Raw genomic sequence first — 24,727 nt, 5'->3', positions numbered from 1 at the left:
CATCTAAACAAAAGAATAAAGGAGTAGTGATTTATGTAAAGGAGGCTGTAGAATCAAAATTAATTTTCCAGGATCAAGATGGAAGATATGTGGCCGTGGAAATAAATATAATTGCGAAAAAAAATATTGGTAATAGCTCTCTATGCGCCAAATGGAGCAAAAGACCAATTTTTTAAAGATTTATTGAATAAATTAGATCAGGAAGTATTTGATCAGATGATATTGGTTGGAGATTTCAGTGGTGTGGTGGACTTGCAATTAGACAAGAAATCAAAAACAACTGTTAAAAAATCAGGGAAGCTACCAAAAACTTTTTTTTGAACTAGTTCAACAAGAACATTTGGAAGACGTATGGAGAAAAGAAAATCCGAAAAGTACTGAATTTACATACTACTCCGCAAGGCACGTATCATTTTCACGTATTGATATGATTTGGGCAACAAAAGATTTGACTCTATTGACAAAAAAAGTGGAAATCTTACCGAAGGTGAGCACATACCACTGTCATAGTACAGCCTGAGCTTGACGAGTCCTCAGAGGAGGAGGAGCTGGAACAGCCGACGCTTGCTGACAGCCTTGCTCCTCCTGAGGAGGAGCAGCCTGTCTCCCAGCAGCCAACCACAGCTGAAAGGTCAGATGCTGAATCCCAGCCAGAAGCTCCCCTTCCCCACCCAGAGCCACCAGCCCAGATGTCGCCAGCTTCCTTATCCCCTCCAACATCTCCAGACTATCGAGAGCAACGTCGGCGTAGCAGGGACAGAAGAGACTTACAGACCCGACGTCAATCTGCACAGCTCCGGGCTCTGAACAGGCCAGCCTTCTCAGAGGAAGGAGGGGCTTCAGGGGAGGAGACTTGAAGCAGCTGTGCCAGCTGACATAACACTCCCAGGGTATAAGAGCACGAGGGAGGGGCACTTTCAGCATAGCTTCAACAAGTTCTCTGAACTGCTACTGTGTTGCCTGCGCTTGCTCCTTGGAACTGTCTCTCTGACCTCCGACCCGGCTTGTCCTTGACTACTCCCTTGATTTATGGACTTTGCACATTCCTCGCCTTGCCAGCTGGACCTTGTTACCTGTCAGCAGCACTCTGCAGACTCGGCAGCCACTTGAAGCAGGACAACCACAGTCCAATGTTATGGAAATGGACAATGGGTCGAAGAAAATTTAGATGGAGAATAAATGAGGATTTATTACAAAATCAGGAAAATTTGAAGTATTTGAAAGAAGAAACTAAGCAATTTTTTGTAACAAATAACAATGAAGTCTCAACACAGATGGTATGGGATACCTATAAGGCTGTAATGAGAGGAAATTTAACCTTACTTAACAGCAAGGATAAGAAAAGAAAGCAGGAGAAATGGCAAGAAATTCAAGGAAAATATATAAAAAAGAACAATTGAAGAAAAGACCAGGAAAAAAGTCGATTATACAGGAAATTAAAATATTGCAGGATCAAATAACAGCCATTAGTAATAAAGAGCTAGAATGGAAGTTAAAGACATTAAAGCAGAAGTCATTTGAAGGAGCAAATAAACCAGGAAAGTATTTAGCCTGGCAACTGAAAAAAAGAAAGGAAAGGAAAATTATTAATACCATAATGGAGGAAGGTAAAGAATTGAAAGATCATCAACTAATTAAGCGTGCGTTCTTTAAATACTATGCTAAATTATTTCAAAAGAAATCTGTGAATGTACAAGAGATAGATGGGTATTTAAGGAATGCCCGCTTACCAAAGCTACCAGAAGAGATGAAAGAGAGACTGAATGCTCCAATAACAGAAGAAGAAGTCATACAGGCAATTGAAGCGGCTAAGATTGGGAAAGCACCAAGACCTGATGGGATCACAGCTAAATTTTATAAAGTAATGAAGGAAGACCTAGTACCGATTTTAAAAAATGTAATGAACGATATGCTTCAAGGAAAGGGTCTCCCAGATACATGGAATGAAGCAAGTATTGCACTGATCCCAAAAGAAAGCCAAGATTTGATAGAGTTGAAAAATTATAGACCCATATCGCTTATAAACAATGACTACAAAATAATGGCAAGAATACTGGCGGATAGGCTCAAAATATGGTTAATGGACTTTATAGATGAAGACCAGGCCGGATTTTTACCAAACAGGCAGTTAAAAGACAATTTGAGAGTAGTGATAAATGCTATTGAATACTATGATAAGCGACCTGATAAGGAAGTCGGCCTTTTCTTTGCAGATGCAGAGAAGGCCTTTGACAATTTGAACTGGGATTTTATGTTCGCAACTATGGAGAAGATGGATCTAGGTAATGAATTTATACAAGCAGTGAAAACAATTTATAACTTACAAAGGGCAACAATATGTGTTAATGACGACCTGACAGAGAAGTTGGAAATAAGGAAAGGAACCAGACAAGGATGTCCACTATCGCCGCTTTTGTTTGTGATTGTCTTAGAAGTATTATTGAGGAGGATTAGAGAACATGATAGTATAAAAGGAATAAAAATAAAAGGATCCTCCTACAAATTGAGAGCATTTGCAGATGATGTGATGTTTATAGTGGAAGACCCTTTACAAACCTTGCCAAGACTGCTGGACAAAATAAAGGGAGATTTGGCGGGTTTCTACATAAACAAAAAGAAGTCAAAAATAATAACTAAAAATATGACTAAGAAGAAACAACAAGAATTAAGTAAATTAACAAACTGCGAAGTGGTACATAGAACTAAATATTTGGGGATAGAGCTGACAGCTAAGAATATAGACTTGTTTAAGAATAACTATGAAAAGCTCTGGACTCAAACTGAAAGAGACATGATAAGATGGAATAAATTAAATTTGTCGTGGTTAGGTCGAATTGCCACAATTAAAATGAATGTACTGCCCAGAGTGATGTTTTTAATGCAAACAATTCCAATTGTGAAAGATAAGAAACAATTTGAAAAATGGCAGAGGAAGATATCAGAATTTGTCTGAGCAGGAAAGAAACCAAGAGTCAAGATGAAAGTTCTTTGTGACGCTAAGGAAAGAGGAGGAATGCAGTTACCTGATCTTTATCATGAAGCGATATGTTTGGTGTGGCTAAAAGAATGGGTGTCTTTGACCAATCATAAGTTATTAACATTGGAAGGACATAATAAACTCTTTGGATGGCACACATATATGTGGTACGGGGAGCATAATATGGATACAATGTTCCAGCACCACTACCTGAGAAGAAATCTACTGTCAACCTGGCTCAAGTACAAGAAATTTATAGAGCTAAAGAAACCACTTTGGATTGTTCCAGCTGAAGTAATCAACCCAAATATGGAATATCAGGGAAAGGAATGGCTTACCCTCAAAGAATTAACAGTAGTAGAAAATGATAGGTTGAGAGTTAAACAAAACGAGGAGTTGCCATTTAAATATGGTTGGTTACAATATAGACAAATTAAAGATTTATTTGATTCAGAACATAGAAAGAATGGTTTTAGAATTAAAAATTCAGATATAGAGGAACTATTATTGGGGGATAATAGTAAAGCAATATCTAAAATGTATAAGTTGTTATTGGAGTGGTTTACAGAGGAGGTTCTTTTGTATATGGATTGGTGCTTGACAAAAGAACCTCCTCAGGATACAGTGAAGCCTCCCTCCATTAGCATTCCACACCCTGGGAAACTCTTACAGGATGACTCAGCTCAATCCCACCCCTCCTGAGCAGATATAAATGACCTGCCCACATCTTTTCCACACTGTGACACTGAGAGATCTCTGTCTTTTGGTGCTACACCTCTGAAGATGCCAGCCACAGCTGCTGGCGAAACGTCAGGAACTACAATGCCAAGACCACGGCTGTACAGCCTGGAAAATCCACAATAACCATCGTTCTCCGGCCATGAAAGCCTTCGACAATATAAACTTTTTTGTTTGCTTGTTCTTTATACCCCTGCAAGCCACCAAACCTTTCACACAAACGTTTTCATACAAATACATTGATTTAGTGAAGGTGATGTGCATATGGAAACAGCTTCCTTGTATGTATCCCCTGCTGGATTGGCGAAAAGGCCACAGAAGGCTTTGATGATAAGGATGTCCGGGGTCAGCAGCCCAGCCCCCGGACTTGCTGACAGGCAGCGGCAGGGGGCAGCCAGGAGACAGCAGTTCAATTGCTCTGTCTGGCAAACAGAGCCAGAACCTGCCTACTGCAGGAGGAAGGGGTGAAAGGCCAAAGCCTCAGAAGGCTGGAGGGAGCAGGGAGAAGCCAGCTAGTCCCACCCCCCAGGGGGAAGAGAGGGTGCTAAGCAGGCTAGAGGAAAAGGGCCAAGGCAGGGGGAATAGGGACCCAGCAACAGCCCAAACAGAGCCCTTACCTTCCAAGGAGGAGAAGCAGCTACTACAGCCCAGAGCCACACCCTGGCTAGAGGACAGCAGCCTGGCTCAGGAGGTGCTGGGAGCCAAGCCCCTCCAGGTGGAGCTGCCACAGGCATTCTGGGGGAGGAGATGGGTAGCCCCGCCCGGCATCAAAGAGCAGGCAGCCCAAAAGCTGGCCAGGGCAGCTCCTCGTGAGCAAGGCCAGGCATGCTCAGCAGCACAGAAGCCGGCTGGGGCAGCTCCTCGTGAGCAAGGCCAAGGAGACCTCAGATGGGGATGGCTCACATTCAACCCCACCCTGCCAGCAAGGCAAGGAAGCCAAGAAGGGATTAGTGGTAGGAGGGAAACACCTGAGGGAAGGCACAGCTGGGCCAAGTCAGGAGAGGGAACAAGCCTAGAAGGAGGGTGGGGCGGGGAAAGGAAGCCCTATATAAGGTGGCTAGGAAGAGCTCTGAGGTGGTGGCTGTGAGTAAGGAGTGATGGTGTGGAGTGAGAGCAGAGCAGTGTGAGAGTGGAGGCTTGGAGGAGAGTTCTGGGAGGAGGAGATGATGGAGGACGCAGAGGGTAAGCAGGCCAGGTTGAGCAGGCCAGTGAGTGGACTGAGAGGGAGTCTGGGTGATATATACCACCCCTCCTTCCACAGAGCAGGGTCCTGCAGTATCCATGGCACCCCTCTGACTTCAGGGCTGGCCCAGCTGGGGCCCCACCCAGTGGCGGCAGCGACAAGCCCTGACAAAGGACAGAGTTTGTGCTGTATTGATAGCCATTAGGAAACTAGTGTTGGGAGTTAAGGAGAGGCATTATGTGGTCAGGACAATGAGAGAGGTAAATGATTTTGAGTCAAAGTATATCAGCATAAAATCAGGGAGGAGGAGGTTACTGTAATCAAGGTAAAACATGACCAGAACATGAATCAGTTCTGGAAGTGAGCTAGTCCATACTAGAATACATTACAGTTTACAGGCAATACACTGCAAAACATGCATTTACCTGTATCAGAGTCTTTGTGTCTAAGCCACTCATAACAAAAATCTTTTAACTCAGTGGGGGGAAGAGCTGAAACTAACTCTTCCAGTTCTCTAAGCTGTTATACATAATATATAATACATTTAAGTACACCACCAAGCTTAACTATCTCTCTCTCCTAGTTTTCTCATCAGCTCTGCAATGCAAAACAATTTCATGCAAATCTTTATTACAATAAACCATAAGATGCAAACAATTTCTGTATTGCTTTTTGATGAAGGGCTGGCATTACTGCCAGTAGGCAAAGGGGTGTTTTTGTTGATTGCTTTTGCTTCCAATATACAGACTCAGCTGTTTTTGTTAATTCTTTGTTTCTATGAAACAAAGAATTGGACCCTGTAGTTACATACACCCTTCTGCCTTCAATATCACCAACATATCGTATGGCTTGGAAGGACACGAGCCTGTAGTTGAGTTGTGGTCCATTAGGGAAACATATGTTTGAATATACCATTATCTCTATCCTATACCTTGTGGGATCAAAATCTTTCAATAAATAAATCAATAATGGATAAGAAACACTACTTGGGGCTTCCCAGGCATGGAGAAAGGCCTTTACAAGTGTATCAGTTGCAGGGCTACTGGAAAAGTAGGATTATCACATTCTGAAAAGCAAGACATACAAGGGAAATAAATCATGAATAGAGATGAGCATGAACCGAAATACGAATCAAAGTTTGTGATGAACTTAGCTGGTTCGTGGTTTGTGAACCGGTGGTTTGTCAGAGCCCATTTCTGATGAACCGCCACAAACTTTAGGCTGGTTCATTTGGTTCATTTTTTGGTTCATCACTGCACTGTCACCTGGCACCAATCAATCAGTTTCCTAGGCAACTGGGGATGGACTTCCTGCAGACCTTCTGTTGACCTGGAAGTGACAATTTGATGACCTGGATGTGATGTTTTCACAAACCAATTGAACCGGTTCGCAAACTGGGGCAGGTTTGTGAAAGTTCATGGTTTGTAGTTTGTGAAATGTGATGAACCACAAACTGCACAGTTCAGTTTTTTTCCGATTCATACCCATCTCTAATCATAAACACATCTAATACTCTGGAAATACCCTTCCTTAAGATTGGAATACTACAAATAAAAATCAGACCGCTTAAGAAGCCTTCATTGCATATTATAATTATATATACGGGCTCCAGGGAATTTCAGAAGAAAATCAGCATGTGTTTTATAGATTACAGTAAAACCTGTGATTGTGTGGATCATGAAAAGCTATTAATAGTGTTAAAAGAAATGGGGGTACCACAACATCTGATTGTTTTGATGCGCAACCTGTACTCTGGACAAGAGGCTACTGTTAAGGACAGAGTATGGGGAAACAGAATGGTTTCCAATTGGCAAAGGTGTCAGACAAAGATGCATATTATCTCCCTACCTGTTCAACCGTTGTGCAGAGCATATCATGGCAGGGGTGGGCAAACTGCGGCCCACGGGCCACATGCGGCCCGCTACAGAGTTTTTTGTGGCCCGCCAAGACAGTCAGAAAAATCCGCCTTGAACCGAGATTTCCTTCTAAAATTAAATGTGCTTGCAGCTATAGATGATATGAAATTAGCGCAATAAATAAATTGAATAAAACTACCACTATTTAATTTAATTTATATTTATTGATTTTTATGATACAATTTATACCTTTTCTGAAATGCAAAGTTAACTAATGAATGCAATCATTTTAAAAGGTGCGGCCCTCTGCTAACCTCCGCTCCCACAAAGTGGCCCCCAAGCCAAAACAATTGCCCACCCCTGTCATAAGGAAAGCTGGATTAGATCTAGAAGAAGATGGAGTAAAAATTGGTGGAAGGAAAATTAACAATTGGAGACATGTAGATGATACCACATTACTGGCAGAAAATAGTGAAGACTTGAAACACCTACTGATTAAGGTTAAAAGAGAAAGTGCCAAAGCAGGATTACAGCTGAATATCAAGAAGACAGAAGCAATTAATACTGAGAAATTACACAATTTTAAAGTTAACAATAAGGAAATTGTAATTGTCCAAGATTTTCTATTCGTTGTCTCAATTATCAACCAACATGGAGACTGCAACAAGGAAATCAGAAGGAGATGGAGACTTGGAAGAACAGCTGTGAGGAAGCTAGATAAGATTCTTAAAGATAAAGGTGTCTCACTGGGAACCAAGATCAAGATAATCCAAACCATGGTATTCCCCATTATGATGTATGGATATGAAAGCTGGATAGTGAAGAAAGCTGACAGGAAGAAAATTGATTCATATGAAATGTGGTGCTGGAGGAGAGTTCTGCGGATACCATGGACAGCCAAAAAGACAAATAAGTGGATACTAGATCAAATCAAGCCTGAAATCTCCCTAGAAGCTAAAATGACAAAACTGAGGCTATTGTACTTTGGTCGCATTATGAGAAGACAAGATTCTCTGGAGAAGTCAATAATGCTAGGAAAAGTAGAAGGCAGTTGGAAAAGAGGACCTAAAACAAGATGGCTTGACTCAATAAAAGAAGCGACTCTTCCAGTTTGCAAGATCTGAGCAAGTCTGTTAATGATAGGATGTTTTGGAGGTCTTTCATTCATAGGGTCGCCATAGGTCGGAGGCGACTTGACGGCACATAACACACACATATATGGACAATTATAAACTGGTGTCTAATCTCCCTTTTGTATCCTAATCTTTTGGAGTGATTGAACAAGTGATAATTGAACACCTGCAGGCATATCTCGATGACTCATCTGCCCTTGACTTGTGATTGAACAAGTGATGATTGAACACCTGCAGGCATATCTTGATGACTCATCTGACCTTGACTTGTTTCGGTCTGGTTTAAGGTCTGGTTCTGGGACAAAAATGGCCTTATTAGCTCTGGAGGATGATCTCCATTTACAAAAAGGATAGAGCACTATATCTTTGTTAATTCTCTTAGATCTATCAGTAGCTTTTAAACATACATTATTATATTTTACTGGAATGGCTGGAGGGAGTCTATGCAAGATGGGAGAGGGAGGCCTCTCCATTAGTTTTGCCTCTTTCTTATGAACAGAGTTCAAAGAGTTTTCACTCGAGCAGTAGAATCATCTGTTTGGACCTCAGTTGGGCCCCCTATACTCCTTAATAGTTATGTTAAAGCACTGGGTGAAATCATCCATAGCTTTGTAGTTATTATCGGTGTGCAGATGACACCCAGATCTATATTTGTTTAAACCCCTAAGACCACTTGACAAACACTGGTTTAGGACAGAAGCAACCACATTTGCGTGCTTAGTTAACAAAATACATAGCTGGGTGTCATCAGAATATTGATATGCTGCCTCCAAACTGCATGATCTTGCTTAATGGCTAATATAAACAACTAGCATGATGCCTGTGCTTAGCTATGATATTTAACTACTTTAAATCCAGTTATAATATTTATGGGTATGTAACATTTTTTGGTTTGGGGGGTGGGTTGAGTTGGTTTTGTAGTATAATAGCATAGTACCCAAGCTTCACAAAAGTGTTTGAATAAAGCAAAGCATGTTGATGCCTAAAACTGATGAAGTGAATTTCGAAATGTAACATTTATTGAAGAGATCTTTAAAAGGAAAAGATTGTAGTGCAAAAAATACAGTGAAAAATATGTACAACTGGGTTTTTTTCTACTGAAGGACCTCTTTGTAGACCACTGGTGGTTTTCCCCTCAGGTGCTAGGATCACCAGGTTGCTGGGTGAGCTTACTCTGGAGCAGGCCACATAGAACTGCCCATGTGAGAAGCAATCCTCCCTCAAGTCAATTCTTGCCACCTTCAGTGTCTGCCCCTAGGACTTGTTGATCGTCATAGCAAAGCAGGCCTTGAGGGGGAACTGCAGTCTCTTGAATTTGAAGGGGTTCTCTGTTGGTATGAGTGGTATGCATGGTATGAATACTGACACCCCCCTGCCCGAGCACTGCCGGTGAATAATGTGGCTTCAATGATGTTCCTGTGGAGGGCTTTCACTCATAGTCTGGTGCCATTGCAGAGTTTGGGTGGGTTAAGGTTCCGGAGCAGCATCACTGGAGCCCCCACTTTGAGGAGAAGCTTGTGGGCTGGGAAGCCAGGAGGGTTGAGCATGTTGAGGAACTCCATTGGGTAGTGGACTGCGTCATCCATTTGCACCACTGAGTCCACAGATCTGTATTCCATTTCTGCCCATTTGAGGGAGTTAAGTTGTGTTTCATTAATGACGGTAGCTTTGTCATTCTTGGGCATCAGAATGGCATGCTTGCAAAGCCAGTCCATGGACTTCTCTGTGATAGTGGTGATATTAGGGTTTATCTTGGCTGTTAGATCTGCTAGGGTCATCACTACTATGCCCAGACCTGCCGGGATGGTCACCTTCCCCTTGGACTCGGGACTCGCTGGTACTTGTCCACTGGTGCTCAGTGCACCGCAGGAATATGATGCGCATATTTCTTTGCTGCATCTCTAAGTTGCTTCCTCCTTTTAACATTGGTATATCTTGCACAATGTCTGCCAGGAGGCTTCTTGGGGGCAGTAAGAGATGATGGCTGCGAGAGGTGTGAGGTGGAGTTGGACTGAGGGAGGGGTGGTGTAGTGGTAGGGTTTTGAGGTCCAAGTTGGGAAATTCCTGAAGCTTTGGGGGGTGGGGCCTGGAGAGGGTGTGGTTTGAGGAAATGGAGGGGCCTCAGTGTGGTATGATGTCATATAGTTCACACTTCAGGGTAGCCATTTCTCCAGGGGAACTGGTCTTGGTTGCCTGGAGATCAGTTGTAATGCTGGGAGATCTCAAGCTACCACCTGGAGGCTGGCAACCCTATGTGGTGGGCACTTTGGCAGGTTCATGTGAGAGACTCACATCAAAATGGTCCCTAGAAAGGTTGTGCACCTTTCATGCGAGGTTCATGTGAGAGACTCACATCAAAATCGTCCCCATGAAGATTTAAAAACTCAGTTGTCATACTGATTTTTATATAAAGTCCCTATTCAGGAGTCTTGTATCATCTTTCTTCAACTGTCTGCAGTTTCTTTGACCTGATTTTTACCTCAGAACACAAAGTTCCACAGCTGACCAGTTAGAGAGGGGGGGTGCAAGCAGGCAGGCCCCACAGTACAGTTGCCAGGTCCAGGTTGGGAAATTCCTGGAGATTTTGGGGTTGGAGCCTGGATAGAGTGGTGTTTGTGGAGGGGAGAAGCCTCAGAATAGTATAATACCATAGAGTCCACTTTCCAATGCAGCCATTTTCTCCAGGAGAACTGATCTCTGTCACCTGGAGATCAGTTGTAATTCCAGGAGACCTCCAGCCATCCCCGGAGGCTGGCAACCCTATACCACAGGGAGATTGGCAACCCTAGTGAACTTTTAGGGGAAGACTGGGAGGTGCATTTTACCTCGGGACACATTCAATGACTCCCTTAGCAACTGTTTAGAACGTTGGGCTGAGCTGGGAGTTGGGAGTGGCGGGGGGGGGGGGGAGCATGCTGCAGCCTTCCAGCCACACAGGGAAGTTGCATCCCTATGGGGAAACACATTTTACCCCTTTTGACTCCCTTAGGGGGTGAATTTCTTAAACTCTCTTCTTACTGAGCCTCTACATCACAAAAGGAATGTTCTCTCCAAATTTCATGTTTCTAGGTCCAGGGGTTTGGGCTGGGCACTGATGAGTCAGTCAGGATACTTGTCTTTATATATATAGATAAACAATATAGATGATGGGTGACACAATATAATCCTATGGGAGCACACAATAAAGGGCCAGGCAACTGCTTCTGCATCTTCAATGGAAATTCTGTTTTCTACTTGTTAAAATTAGATTGAAAAGGCCACGCTTGTTAAAATCCATCACAAACAAATGTAGTAAAACATAGCAGTCCACAGTTTAAAGACATCTGCAATAACTAATAAATTGAATAAAAAGAACACAGGCTTGTCCATCTAAAGTGGATACCACTGTGACTAATGTTGTTTCCATCCCATAACCAGGCCTAAAGCTTAATTAGAAAGGGTCAAGGGCAGAAACTTCATTCATGTATGCCCCTACCCATTCAATCACCTTGCAGTATTTGAGAGCCTATAATTGGCCAAAACATCCTTCACTAGAAAAGGCTTTTAAGCAAAGGTTAAGACTATTAAATTACTACCAAATTCAGCACTAAATTGGTAATAACGAAGTTCCACAGACCCTAGTGCTCTGCAGTGACTGCACTCTTTCCCCCCCAAATGCTCTAAAACTTAATGAATTATTGGGAAATATGGCAGGTAAACAGAAGAGCATATGATTGAAGATTAATGCTATTTGGATATTATTTATTGTTAGCTATTTATTTAGAAAATGTATGTGCCACATCCCTGGAGACCTGCTTGAAGTGGCTTACAGATAGAGATGGACAGAAACCGAAATATGAACCAAAATTCAGCGTGAACCGGGCCAGTTCCATGAACTTGAGGTTGATTTGTTTTGTTTGTTTTTTGGTTCATCACTGCAGACAGCCTGGCACTGATCAATCAGTTTCCTAGGCAACAGGGGATGGACTTCCAGCAGTCCTGCTGCTGACCTGGAAGTGGCCTTCTGCTGGTCCGGAAGTGACCTCATGTTGACCTGGAAGTGGTGATTTGCTGGCCCAGAAGTGACATTTTCATGAACCAAAATGAAACGATTCATGAACGGGGACAGGTTCATGACAGTTCGTGGTTTGTGAAATGTGATGAATCATGAACCGCACAGTTCGTGCACATCTCTACTTACAGATAAGGTAATGAAACAAAGACAATAAAACTCAAACACTAAAAACAAAGCTATTAGAACATGATCATTAAAAACCAAGCTGATGCCATTAACACACAACAACTTCAGAAACAAGATGGGGCAATCGTAACTAGAATACCTGTGCAATAACAGTGAATTATCAAATAAAAACAGTGATTTATGAATGAATAATAATAACATTTGATTTATACACTGCCCTTCAGGACAACTTAACCGCCACTCAGAGCAGTTTACAAAGTATGTTATTATTATCCCCATAACAAACACCCTGTGAGGTGGGTGGGGCTGAGAGAGCTTCTAGAAGCTGTGACTGACCCAAGGTCACCCAGCTGGCTTCAAATGGATGAGTATCAAACCCAGTTCTCCAGATTAGAGTCCGTGCTCTTAAGCACTACACCAAAATGACTGCAATAAAACAGTTTGCTTCTTTTGCACAATAAACACAACAAGCAGAATTAAGCTAGACTCAAACTATAACCTTTTCAGTCTATGGCAGATATGATTTTCTCTTCAATATTCTAACCACAATAAACTGGTAGTGGAAATGCTGGTGCTACATACTAAAATCACTATAGATCAGATTTTCACCAGCTCCATGCACAGTGATATATAAAATTGGGCCCAGATTGATTTTGGAGTATATTGCTCACATGTATGAACGTGGATTTACTGTGGCATTGTGGTTTAAACTTATGGAAGCTGCTAGAAGACTGGTATTGCCAGGGGCTGGAAGGATTGTCTGAACAGATACTTATTAATAGTCTAAAACACATACATGACAAAAACAAAAAGAAAACAAGCGTTGCTTACAAAGGAGAAGTCTTCAGCATTCTGACAGAGCAACTTGGGGAAAATAGCTTGTCTCTGAAATCGTTCCTCCTCTTCAAAAATGTTCCCATACATAAAGCCGTTCATCATAGTTGAGTGAGCATGGATGTCAATATAAAATTCCAGGCTAATTTTCTGCATAGAAAGTACACATATATACAAGAAAAATTGAAATGTTTCTCAAAAAGGAATCCAGCTTTATAAGCAACATTATAATCTCTGAAAATCAAAACATATAAGAATAGGAAACAGTAGGTGATTTTATTTTTAAAAACTGATATGTCACCTCTCCAGCCAGCTCTTTAAGGAGGCTTACAAAATCATAACAATGCAGCAATAAAATTATAAAAGCAAAAAACATAAAAATTGCCAGCATTAAAGCCAACCCAAACCACTATTTATTTATTTATAACCCACCTTTCTCACTGAGACTCAAAGTGTATTACATAGTTTAAGTAAATACAACCAACATCTGGGACATCCAATAAGCAATGCAATAGGTTTGGGATTGCAAAAAAATTGATAATGAGCAGAAATCTGATACAGAGCTGAAACAAAGCTATGAGGGCAATAGGAGAGGAAGCTACAAAAATTGAGAGAGGACTATGTCAAATTGAAAACAAATAAAAAAACAAGTGGACAATGAAGAGCAGGAAATATTTTTTTTTTTAAAAAATCAATTTAAAAAAGAAATGATAGCAAGGAAATAGGAGCATCATAGAATTAGAAATGTAACAATTGTACCACACAGTAGCACAAGTCTGTGGAACCACTAGGGGTATAAAATGGCATAAATATTCAGATGACTAAAATTATATCCATAAAACAGTATTCAGACTAGAAACAGAACATAAAACAGCTTTAAAAATGGAGCTCTTCAGTGAAAGCCTGGGCAGAGAGAAAAAGTTTGGTCTGATACCTAAAGGATAGAAAAGGAGACCAAGATTAGTCTGAACCAGGAGAACATTTTAAAGGCCATCACTTAAGGATCTCATTCCTCCAGTGGGAGCAGGGGATCCTCTGCTTTCACTCTTCACCCTCTGCCACCACTCACTTGGCCAGTGGGGGGAAGGGTGTGGGAACGGACCTCCTAGGCATGCTCCCAGGGGCGGGCTGAAAATGTACCGCTATCCCAGGAGTGTGTGCGTGCTTTGCAGCGGGCTGATTTGGGCCCCAAACGGGCTGAATTGGGCCTGTTTGAGTCCCAAATCGGCTCATTGCACCCACACGGCTCAGTGCACCCACACGATGACATCACCCAGAAGTGATATCATTGTGTTGGCGTGGCTACCAACACACACAAAAAAGGTAAGTGCCAGGTCCCCAGCCTCCCATCAGGACAGTAAGAGGACCTGGCAACCCTACCACCACTACACTATTGGAAAAGACCTGCCTGGTTGCTACCTGTCTCGCCTCTTTAGATTGTGTACAAAGTGCAAGGATTATGAGGAGGATCTTAACAAATGAGCTGGACAGTATGAGAGAAGCCAGTCCTTCATGTTTAAAGATTGGAGTTTGCTGGGTAATAATTGGCCTCCTAGGACCATCAAGGAATCTGCCTTACAATGCAGTTACATGAAAAATTAATCATACTGAAGGCTAGGACATCCACCATCTCCTGTTAATCAGGCTTGCCACGCAGATAAATTAATCAAGCCACTACTCAGTCTTGTCCAACAGGCCTGAGATGGCCACTTGTCAGGTAAACTAATAATCCTAGGCTGATTTTCCATATTTTCCACGCTCTTTTAAACCATGCTCATATTTGAAGTTCTCTCAACCTTCCTTTCCTCTTCTTAATGCAACTAGAGGTGCATAAAAGCCACCTCTCAGCCCCCAAATGTTTGTAGTTTTCTGGATCCTATTTGCTACCCCAGCCCCTCAGTTGGTTTACTCTTGCTGAAATTACTTAGTTTCCTTTGGGCTTCCCACAGACTGCAACAGGCTTCCAATGTACTGGATCCTTCCTTCTTCCACCTGATTTCTATGCAGATAAGGAAAAGTATATCTTTGTTCTTCATCTGATCTCTTTCCCCTTATTTTCCAGTTCACACTGTACCACATAGAGAGCTGGCATTCTGCTTCTCTCTGCTAGTTAGAAAGACTACACACTCACGTGTCTTCTGTCCTGTTCTCCATTTTCACCCACATTTACAACTTGAGCTAAGAAGTAACTCCTGCTCCAAACTGGAACCGCTCTGGTTGATATTTTCTGGGAAATCTGCTATTTGCTTGTGCTTTGTTTTAATATCTGATATTAAATATTAAATATTAATATCTGATACTGTTTTAATATCTAGTATTTACTCAGGATAAGCCCCTTCTTTCTCTCTCCTAATATTGCACCCAGTCCCTCAATAAACTCCATATTGCTCATTAAACCTTTAAAACTGTTTCTGTAGTCCTTTTGCCACTGAATCACACTCCTACAGTTACTCACAGCCACGTCATTAGGTACAGATGAGTAGACATGGGCACGATCCAAAAAAACCCCCGATTTAGCTGATCATGATTCTGCGGTGGCGCCGAACCCAGGTACCCGAACCTCACCAATCATGTCCCGTTTCCGATACAGAATCGGGAATCAGGAATCGGGAATCAGGAAGGCTGACGCGGGAGGGTGCCCCGCGGTTTCCAGCACTAAACGAATGGTGGGTGAGGAGGATGGCGGCCACTGGGCCCAGCAGGCCCGTGGAGGCAGCGGTGAGCTGCCTCCCCTCAGGGGGTGGGAGGTCTGTCCCCACGGGAGTGTGCCGGTACTGTCACGGGGGGGGGAGTTGACATTTGCCTGGTGGGCAGCCTGATTCTCCCCGCTATCAGGGGACCGCACCTGAAGTGCCAACTTCCGACTTAGGGTGCTTACGGCGGCAGCTGACCTCACCCACCTTCCTGCCTCGCCAGAAAGGGGCAGGGCGTGTCACCGTTGGGAGGATACAGGGAGGGACTGGATGTGTCGTCGGGAGGAGGGGGAGGACCATGAAGTCCCACAGATGCTGAGTGTCCCCAGCTAAGGGATCCTCTTTACGCGGCACACGATGGCAGCTGACCTCACCCACCTTCCTGCCTCGCCAGAGAAGGATGGAAGGGACAACAGTCATGCCTTGAGACTGTTTTGCCAGCATACAAATTCTAATGGAAGTAATTCCTTGACTTTGTAAACAATAAGAGGGGGTACTTAGAAGGTTCGAGGGATGGGGCTTGTTGTCAGGAGGAGCATGCCAGGGACGGTACATGTCATCATGAGGAGGATACGAGGGACACTACGTGCCGTCATGAGGAAGGGGAGGAGGGGGGAAGTCCCACAGATCCTTCCTGAGTGTCCCCAGTTAAGGGATCCTCTTTGCGCGGCACACGACGGCAGCTGACCTCACCCACCTTCCTGCCTTGCCAGAGAAGGATGGAAGGGACGGGACATATCATCATGAGGAGGATACGAGGGACACTACCTGTCGTCATGAGGAGGGGGAGGAGGGGGGAAGTCCCACAGATCCTGAGTGTCCCCCTTTCCTTAGCCGGGGGTTCCACAAAGAGCCATCATCATGGCCAACAGCACCCACCTTCCTGCCTCGCCCAAAAGGATTGTTGGGACATGACGTGTCATCAAGAGGGGGGGCAGGGGGAGGAGGAAGGTCCCCAAGCATGTGTGTGTCCTCAGCTGAGGCTCCCACAGAGAACCAGAGTCTGTGACGTTCGCCAGCAGTACCCACCTTCCTGCCTGGCCAGAAAAGGAATGTGATTGGCACACGACGTGTCATCATGGGTGGGGGGCTGGGGGAAGGTCCCCTACAACCTTGAATGATGCACCACTTCAGGGCATTGTCTGCTGGGTGCACAAGCTGCACCTGGTCATGAGGAATGCTGGTTAGGATCATCAAGGCCACCTGGGACCAGGGAACATCGGAAATGCATGCCTTGTTGGACCGCTGTCAGCGTCTGGCTGCCTACTTTCTCTGCAGCATTCATTCTTCCTGCCAGACACATGAGAGGCAGGGGGAGGAGGAGCATCCTGAGCACCAGCTTTTCGAAGACATGCCCACCTATTGGAACTCCACCGAAGTAATGATAGCTTGTCTGTTGGAGCAAAGAAATGTGGTGCAGGATATCATGTCCTCTGTGCCCATTTTGCAGGAGGGCGAAGAGCTCAGCATCAGCTCCATGGACTGGCTAGCCCTCTCCCAAATGGTCCATGCTCAGAGGGGGCAGCAGGGGAACCATGCAAAGGGGAGGGGGGTCCCTGCCATACACACACCAGCAGCAGCTGCACGGCTGCTCCTCGTGGCCAGCAGCCATATCAGCGGGCAGCACTGCACCAACCATCCTTCGCAGAAAGGACAGGTAGGGAAGGACATGAGTGTTTGCGGATTGGGGGACCACATTGGAGCCATCTGTGCAGATCCAGAGAGAGAGAAAGGATGGAATGGGAACTAGTCTTGGAGAGGAGGACAAAGCATCAGCACAACATCCATGGAAGCCCCCTCGAGAACCGAGGCAGGCTCGAGCCCACTGTGGATGAGCTGGGCCGGCCACCATGACCAGAAATCAGCCAGTGATGAATGCAGAAGGAATACTGAGCAGCAGGCTTATGCAAATGTATGTCTAGGAAATAATACCCGGAAACGGGTTACTTGGACAATTGGCAAAGGAAACACTGCATGAGATATTCTTATATCAGATTTTAAATTGCTGTTTTTTCCAGTCACATGACCCCAAAACAGGAAGAAGAAAGAGAAACCTGAAGACTACCGAGGTATCATTGGGCGGAGTTCCTGCAGTTGCCACCAGTGGGCGGTGATGGCCAGGTACCCGTGATGGTAGCTGCTCCACAGGTCTGCCATGAAGTGGACTGTTCTGCCCTCGGCCGCTGCCAGGTCTCTGCGCACCATGTCTCGCACCGCCTCGTACAGGGCGGGCACGACATGACGCCCAATGGTGCGCCGTGACGGCATCTCGAACCACGGGGCAAAGTGGTTGAGCAGGAATCGGAAGCCCACGCCCTCCATGACCGACAGAGGGAAGCCTTGCAGGGTGATCATCTGTGCCACCACATGAATGCCCGCCTCCTGAGCTCTTGACCTCACCCTTTTCAGCGGCACCACCCCCGACCCCGAGGGAACAACTTCCCCCAGGGAGGCCTGCCTGAGCCCTCCGCTCCCACCAACCGCACCCTCGGGACATGGTTTCTTGCTCTGGCTGCATTCCGGAGACCCTCCCACCGATCCCGGATCAGACTCACTGACGGTCCTCCGTTTCCCACCCCCCCAAAGAAGTTTCGCTGTTTGAGGAGGGAGAACACAGGCTCGGGTGGTACCTCTTCAGGTGCTGAGTGAGGTTCGATGATGACAGGTGCTGCAAGTCATTGCCCCTGCACACCATAGTCCCACACGCACAGCACCGCACCACGCGGGGGTCATTACCAACAGCCCGTAAGTGCCTCCAAACATTGCTCTTGAATCGTGGCTCACGTAAAGTTCCAGGCGAGGGAGGATGAAGGGTTGCTGCTGGCTGTGCCACGGGGCTTGCAACGGAAGATGGAGTGGTGGGTGGAGTGCATGTAGGGACAGCATCACTGGTACTCCGGGATGGGGACATGCTGGAGGTCTCCTTGAACCCCAACCATTCCTCCAACGATCCCTCGCCCTCCTCCTCCTCCTCCTCAAACATTTTTAGCAGTTCCTCTTCCGCTGCCGGCAAGGGTTCTTTGGCCTCGTCTTCCACAGCCTCAACTGGTAATTTGGGAGGAGCGGGAGTCCCTGCTGCTCCAGAGCCCTGCGCAGCACTGTTTTCCGTGCTGCAACCAAAACAATCCCTGCACTTCCCCCCCCCCACTCTTTTCCTCCACCCGGAGTCTCATACTGCCAGCCAATAATTCAGGAGGAGATGACAGAGTGTGAGCCCTCAGCCAAGGAGGTGCCCACTGAACTTGGCCCCAGAGCTAGGCGGCAGCCCTGGAAGCAGAGAGAGAAAGAGAGAGGGAAGAGACTAGAGCCTTAGCCCACCCACCACCACCAACACTCCCCCAGACCAGAGTGACCAGGCACTAGAGTGTGTAATACTGTGTGAGCCCTCAGCCGAGGAGGTGCCCACTGAGCTTAGCCCCAGAGCTAGATGGCAGCCCTGGAAGCAGAGAGAGAAAGAGAGAGGGAAGAGACTAGAGCCTCAGCCCACCACCACCACCACTCCCCCAAACCAGATTGACCAGGCACTAGAGTGTGTAATACTGTGTGAGCCCTCAGCCGAGGAGGTGCCCACTGAGCTTAGCCCCAGAGCTAGATGGCAGCCCTGGAAGCAGAGAGAGAAAGAGAGAGGGAAGAGACTAGATCCTCAGCCCACTACCACCACCACTCCACCAAACCAGATTGACCAGGCACTAGAGTGTGTAATACTGTGTGAGCCCTCAGCCAAGGAGGTGCCCACTGAGCTTGGCCCCAGAGCTAGATGGCAGCCCTGGAAGCAGAGACAGAAAGAGAGAGGGAAGAGACTAGAGCCTTAGCCCACCACCACCAACACTCCCCCAGACCAGAGTGACCAGGCACTAGAGTGTGTAATACTGTGTGAGCCCTCAGCCAAGGAGGTGCCCACTGAGCTTGGCCCCAGAGCTAGATGGCAGCCCTGGAAGCAGAGAGAGAGAATAGGAATAGAGCCCAACCCCAGCTGCAACACTCCCCCCCAGACCTGAGCCCTCAGCCGAGGTGCCCACCGAGCTTGGCCCCAGAGCAGCCCTGGAACCAGAGGAGATAGCTCCCTATTCCCTAATTCCCTATCCACTGAAGCCCAAAGCTAAAGCTCCCTCTCTCTCTCTCTTGCGCTTTCTCTCTCCAAAAGTGGCAAGCGAGAGCTCGCCTCTGTCCCAATCCACCCGCGAGCGGAAAGTGAAACTTTGTTGCGCAGCACATGGCTATTTATAAAGCCTGGGTCCGCTACGCAGGAGGGCTGTGTTTGGCCGTAAGAGCTGCCTCTCAGGCTTTGCAGGGATGAGATTTGAGTGCCCATGGCTACAGAAGAACACCCCCTTCCCCTGCCCTCTCCTCTCTTCTCCCAAATGGACGAGACGGGTGCACGCTTTTCTGGCTGCTCCGTGGTTGGAAGGAAGCCCTGCTGATCAAGGAAACCTGGGCTTCCATTCGCGTTTCCAGGGTGACAGAAGGAGGGCAAACAGCTCCGGCATTCCCCAGGCTCCGTTTCCATGGGGCTCCGTTCCCTTGGGAACAGATGGCTGGCGCCAGACTGTCTGCAGACTGCAATCCTGAACGTAAACCGATTGATCCAATTGAGACCCGATAGAGCGCCCCACCTGAGCACTGAACCGGGAGCCGTGGGCGGAACTGATCAGCCTGGTCCTGATGGCGCAAATGCTAAAATCGGGGCAATTTTCAGACTGTAATTCCGATCGTGCCCATGTCTACAGATGAGGTGGCTACACAAACAAGCAAGCCAATTCCTCATATCAGTCTGAACATGCATGTTCACATGTGTACAGGGATTTGGTAAGTAAGATACAGAAGTATGCATAAAACAGACATAACAATATAGCCGTAAAAGAAAGTGAAAATGGCAGCCACAATAACATTATAAAATTGTACACAAAAAGAAAAACAGCAATTTAAAAAACAAGCAGAAATAAAATTGTTCCATAGAGTCTCTTAAATGCAGGAAAGAAGGAAGGAGCTCTCACTGGCAACCCATCCCAGAGTACCAGAGCAACCAATGTGAGAGTCCTGGAATGGGTCAACAACACCACAGTCCAAGAGGATGTTTCAGTCCACTGGTTCAGCTTGTGGTCTGGTTCCAACTAGGGAGTGGGTCATTTGTCAAGCTGTTGGACATATGTGAATTAATTTGAGCATGTCCATTTGCATCATTAAAGATTGCTTTCCCACAACTTTCATCCTCTGCCACCACTAACCCCTCTGATTACTTAAAAGCACATACTTAAAAGATAAAAGAGGATATGGCACAGACAGAAACACAGTGTTCAAACACACTGTGTTCAACATACATTTCAGCAGATTTGATTAGCTGCTTGACTTATGCCTGATGAGGTCAGGATGGAGGGATCCCACACTTCTATCATTCTGCAGAATGTGCAAAACAGAAATGTTCGGGAGGGCATTTTATATAGGGATTAGAACTGTTGTATAATGGAACAGAGCAGGAGGTCATTTTTAGAAGGGAATAGGACAGTAGTCCATTGTAATGTTTATTTTATGTGTCATCTTGCTTTTACTGCACTGTCTTGTACCTTTATAATCCATTCTCTGCATTGTCGGGTCACATCTTAGACAGTTTTCTTTTTGTATTGCTTCTTAATTTCTGCAATCCTAGACCCATTGCATGGTTACCAATACCTTCTGCTGTCTGATTTAATTGTTTTCCGTGTTAGAAAATGCACCTTGAGTATCAGTGAGAAAGGCAAGTGATAAATGAAGTAAATAAATAAATGTGTTAGGGAGCTCAGTCAAGGTAAATTTGCCTGGCAGTTCTGTTTGTGATAAAAATTCTCAGTATCACTAAGGACCTTATCCCTCTGTTAGAGGAAATGGTGAAAAGAAGCTGGTGTGAAGAACAAAGTTGTAGTCTGGATTTAATCGGAACAGAAGAGCAGTCGACCAGCTCTTTAAAAAGTTCTTTGCTATTCTAGCCCAATCCCCCCTCAGTAACATGTTCAGTTTTGCTATAGTAATTACTTCCTAGAGGTTCAGCTATCAGACAGTACTGCCTATTAGGAAAATGGTATTTTAGTATTATGCACGTCCTTTTTCTGTGAGTCACATTTGATGATGATTATAAGAAAAGAAAATATTCTTCCCGTTCATTCACTCTGTAATGGAGTCATTGTTAATGTAACACAAATATTCGTAACAGAAAGATTCTTTTTGTTTGGAAGTACAAAGGAACTCTGTTGGCCTCATAATGGCCAACAGTGGCTGAGTTATTCTACTATTATACTTCAGCTTTTCACTTCATAATGCTGGCACTCACTGTGTCACAGACTATGACTACAGAGGGCTATTTGGAGCAAGGTACTGCAGTTGAATTACGGCACGTACTACATTTTTCAAAGATAATGGCTTCACTTTATAGTACAATCCCTTTTAGTTAGACAACTTGCCATACAGGAAATTTGACTAGAATAGAGCAATAAGGAAGAAAGAGGAAAAGTAAAGGATAGGGAATATGTTAGGCAAAATGGGGAGCACAAGATCCCCAAAGGACTTGACTAGATTTGCCAGATGTTACTAGAGTTAAAACTCAACATTAGTCTGATCCATAGACTTTCAGGTTGATAGTGAGGGTGATAATAATACAAGTCTCACAACGAAATCTCACTTGTCTCACAACAAGTCTCACAATTTCCTCACAACGAAAGGAGGCAATGCCCTGACCAGCCAAGGACATTACCTCCCAAGTAAATGACCAGATGTGCGAGGGAGGACCCACTACTCTTAAAACCAGTGGCAACAGCCTGGCCATCGCAGGCCTTGTCGGCCTCACAAATTGATAATGGCCCATTACTAAGCCAATCATGACCCAACCAGCAACCTGTTGGCTTGCTTGGCCACCACCACAACACTGCGATGTGTCAGCAATGAGGGTCTGCAGCCTCCTGCGCAAGACACAGCACCTACAGAGGAAACAAGATTTGTAATCCACAACTCTATTTTCATCCTTTAATGAGCTGGAATCCAGCAGTGTTGGATGCAGGGGAGATACATTTTGTATGAACAGGACTTTGATATCTTTCAGTTGGCAAAATCACACTGCTTGGATTTTCCAGTAGCTGAAAGTTACAGATACGTAAAAGCAATTAAAACTGAGTTTAAATAATTTTTAAAAATTACCTTATACTAATGATGGTGAAACATTTTGCAATTTTGTTTAAGCTATTGCATACATTTCTCATAGCATGCTAGAAGTGGTGCATATTGGCAGGACAAAGTAAACCCCAGTAACACAAATATTATGAATTTGGAACTTTTTAGATATTAATGCTTCATTAACCTATTATATCCCAGTATTTCCCAAACTGTTACAAACCTCTTCTTAGTGACCTTTTTGTGCATTATTTGTAGCATTTGGGAAGTGCATTCCTTCTATATTTCCATTTCATAAACTGGATGCATTTGGAAGATCTTTAATTAAAGGACTTACAACTGGTGCTGTTATAGTGACACTCCAATGCAATTATAGTTCCTAAGCACAGAGATGCCTTCTTTTTTAAAAAAAATCAATAAAGCTATAAAACAAAAAGAGATACATGCGTATTTAGCGTTCAACATGAGCTACTGGAGAGGAAGGCAGTGTAGGAGAAAGGTAGTTCTGTCAATTTCAATATGGATTTTATTAATTTTCTGCTGTAACAGTAAGCTAAGAAAGAACTGAAACACTTCCTTCACACAAGAGAGGGAGGGAACTATTATTCCTAGTTCACATTCTGACATTTTTAATTCCTGGCATTAAAATATGGCATTATCAATACATTTCTGATTCTTTTTATAATTGAAAGTAATCAGATTGTGTATCTATTAAAATATTTTATATGTATCTCATAAAATATTAAAGTCTATAGTAATAGTGATGTATAATATACGTATGATATGTATGCATTTGTAAATGTCTGGTTTTTGCGGGATTTGAGGGCTATACTTCAGACTTCCTAATTCAGATGATTCTTTGCACTGGTACAATGTTTATGCTAGTTTTTGCCATCTCTTTTTAGCCATCAGCTTGGAGCTGTCTGTTTTAATTGATTAAAATCTGTTCCTTTATTTGAGCTACCTTCTTTTCTCCTTTCTTTCAGTTGTAAATGGGTGTGAATGAGATCTTTTTCATGATTCTTTTTCTACAGCAAACAAAACTTGTTCTTCATGCAGTTTCTACCTACCCTTCTCTACTTTTAGTGCCTGCTGATATTATTTTGGTCATGCAAATAGAAACTCTCCATTTCATCAAGAATGAATGTTTCCTTAGAAATCAATCAATTTATTTTTAGAAATCATATCAGTTCAATTAATAGACACTTTAGGTACCTTGATAACATTATTCTGGGTAATTTTCCAGGCAGGCATCAAAAGTTTTTAATTGATCTGAATGTCCTAACTTTTAATCAGCAGGTGTAGCCTTTGACTTGCACTGGAGCCTTTGTTTTGCAGGGGATTGTTATGCAAGAGTATTTCTTTTTCATCAAGAAATTTGCATTACAGAATAAATAATATTTCAGTACAGTTTTAAGGATACTTTCCTGGGAGTAAGCCTCATTGAGTACAGTTGAATATGACTATGTATAAACATGCTTAGGGATAGCACTGTTCATCAATCAAACAAACTGTTGGGGGGACTGAAACTCTAACTTTATGTATAGTTATATATGTATAACTATATGTATAGTTCTACTACATGTATATATGCTGACTGTCATTGCCCCTAAAGAACCATATGTAAGAGAGACTGCATAACCTCATTTCTAAACTTACATACGTTGCTGTCTCCTCATTAAGAAAAATAAAATCAGTTACTTAGTAAAACTGATGTGTTTAACAAACACTGTAAACAAATATACAAAGAAACAGAACAAGGAACATTAGTAGATTGATAATTGGAATTTCTGTAGTTACTGGAACAGAGAACTTCTGTAAGTACAAATGCAATGGGCTGTTTTTCTTCATAGTAGAAACAAAACTTCCTTTTTGTTTTCAAGTTTCTACAACAATAGCATCTATCAAATCTTCAAAAATTCTGGAACCACTAAAAGATGTTTAGCCAAATGGGACTGCAAAAAGAGACTTATTTGCAAGCTACATATCCAAGTGTTTC

At 44.1% G+C, this 24,727-nt stretch overlaps 1 protein-coding gene across 1 annotated transcript in view; it reads right to left on the bottom strand.

Annotated features, from left to right (window-relative positions):
* The window catches only part of AGBL4 (AGBL carboxypeptidase 4), a 2,119,283-nt gene that overhangs the window by 228,681 nt on the left and 1,865,875 nt on the right, over positions 1-24,727 (bottom strand). Inside the window, exon 10 of the mRNA XM_054979842.1 lies at positions 12,899-13,051. Within this exon, the coding sequence (XP_054835817.1) occupies positions 12,899-13,051 (153 nt within the window). The remainder of the gene's footprint in view (positions 1-12,898; positions 13,052-24,727) is intronic.

This window comes from Eublepharis macularius, chromosome 5 (assembly GCF_028583425.1).
Source record: "Eublepharis macularius isolate TG4126 chromosome 5, MPM_Emac_v1.0, whole genome shotgun sequence".
Taxonomy (NCBI): domain Eukaryota; kingdom Metazoa; phylum Chordata; class Lepidosauria; order Squamata; family Eublepharidae; genus Eublepharis; species Eublepharis macularius.
This window is presented reverse-complemented; position numbering and strand designations above follow the sequence as displayed.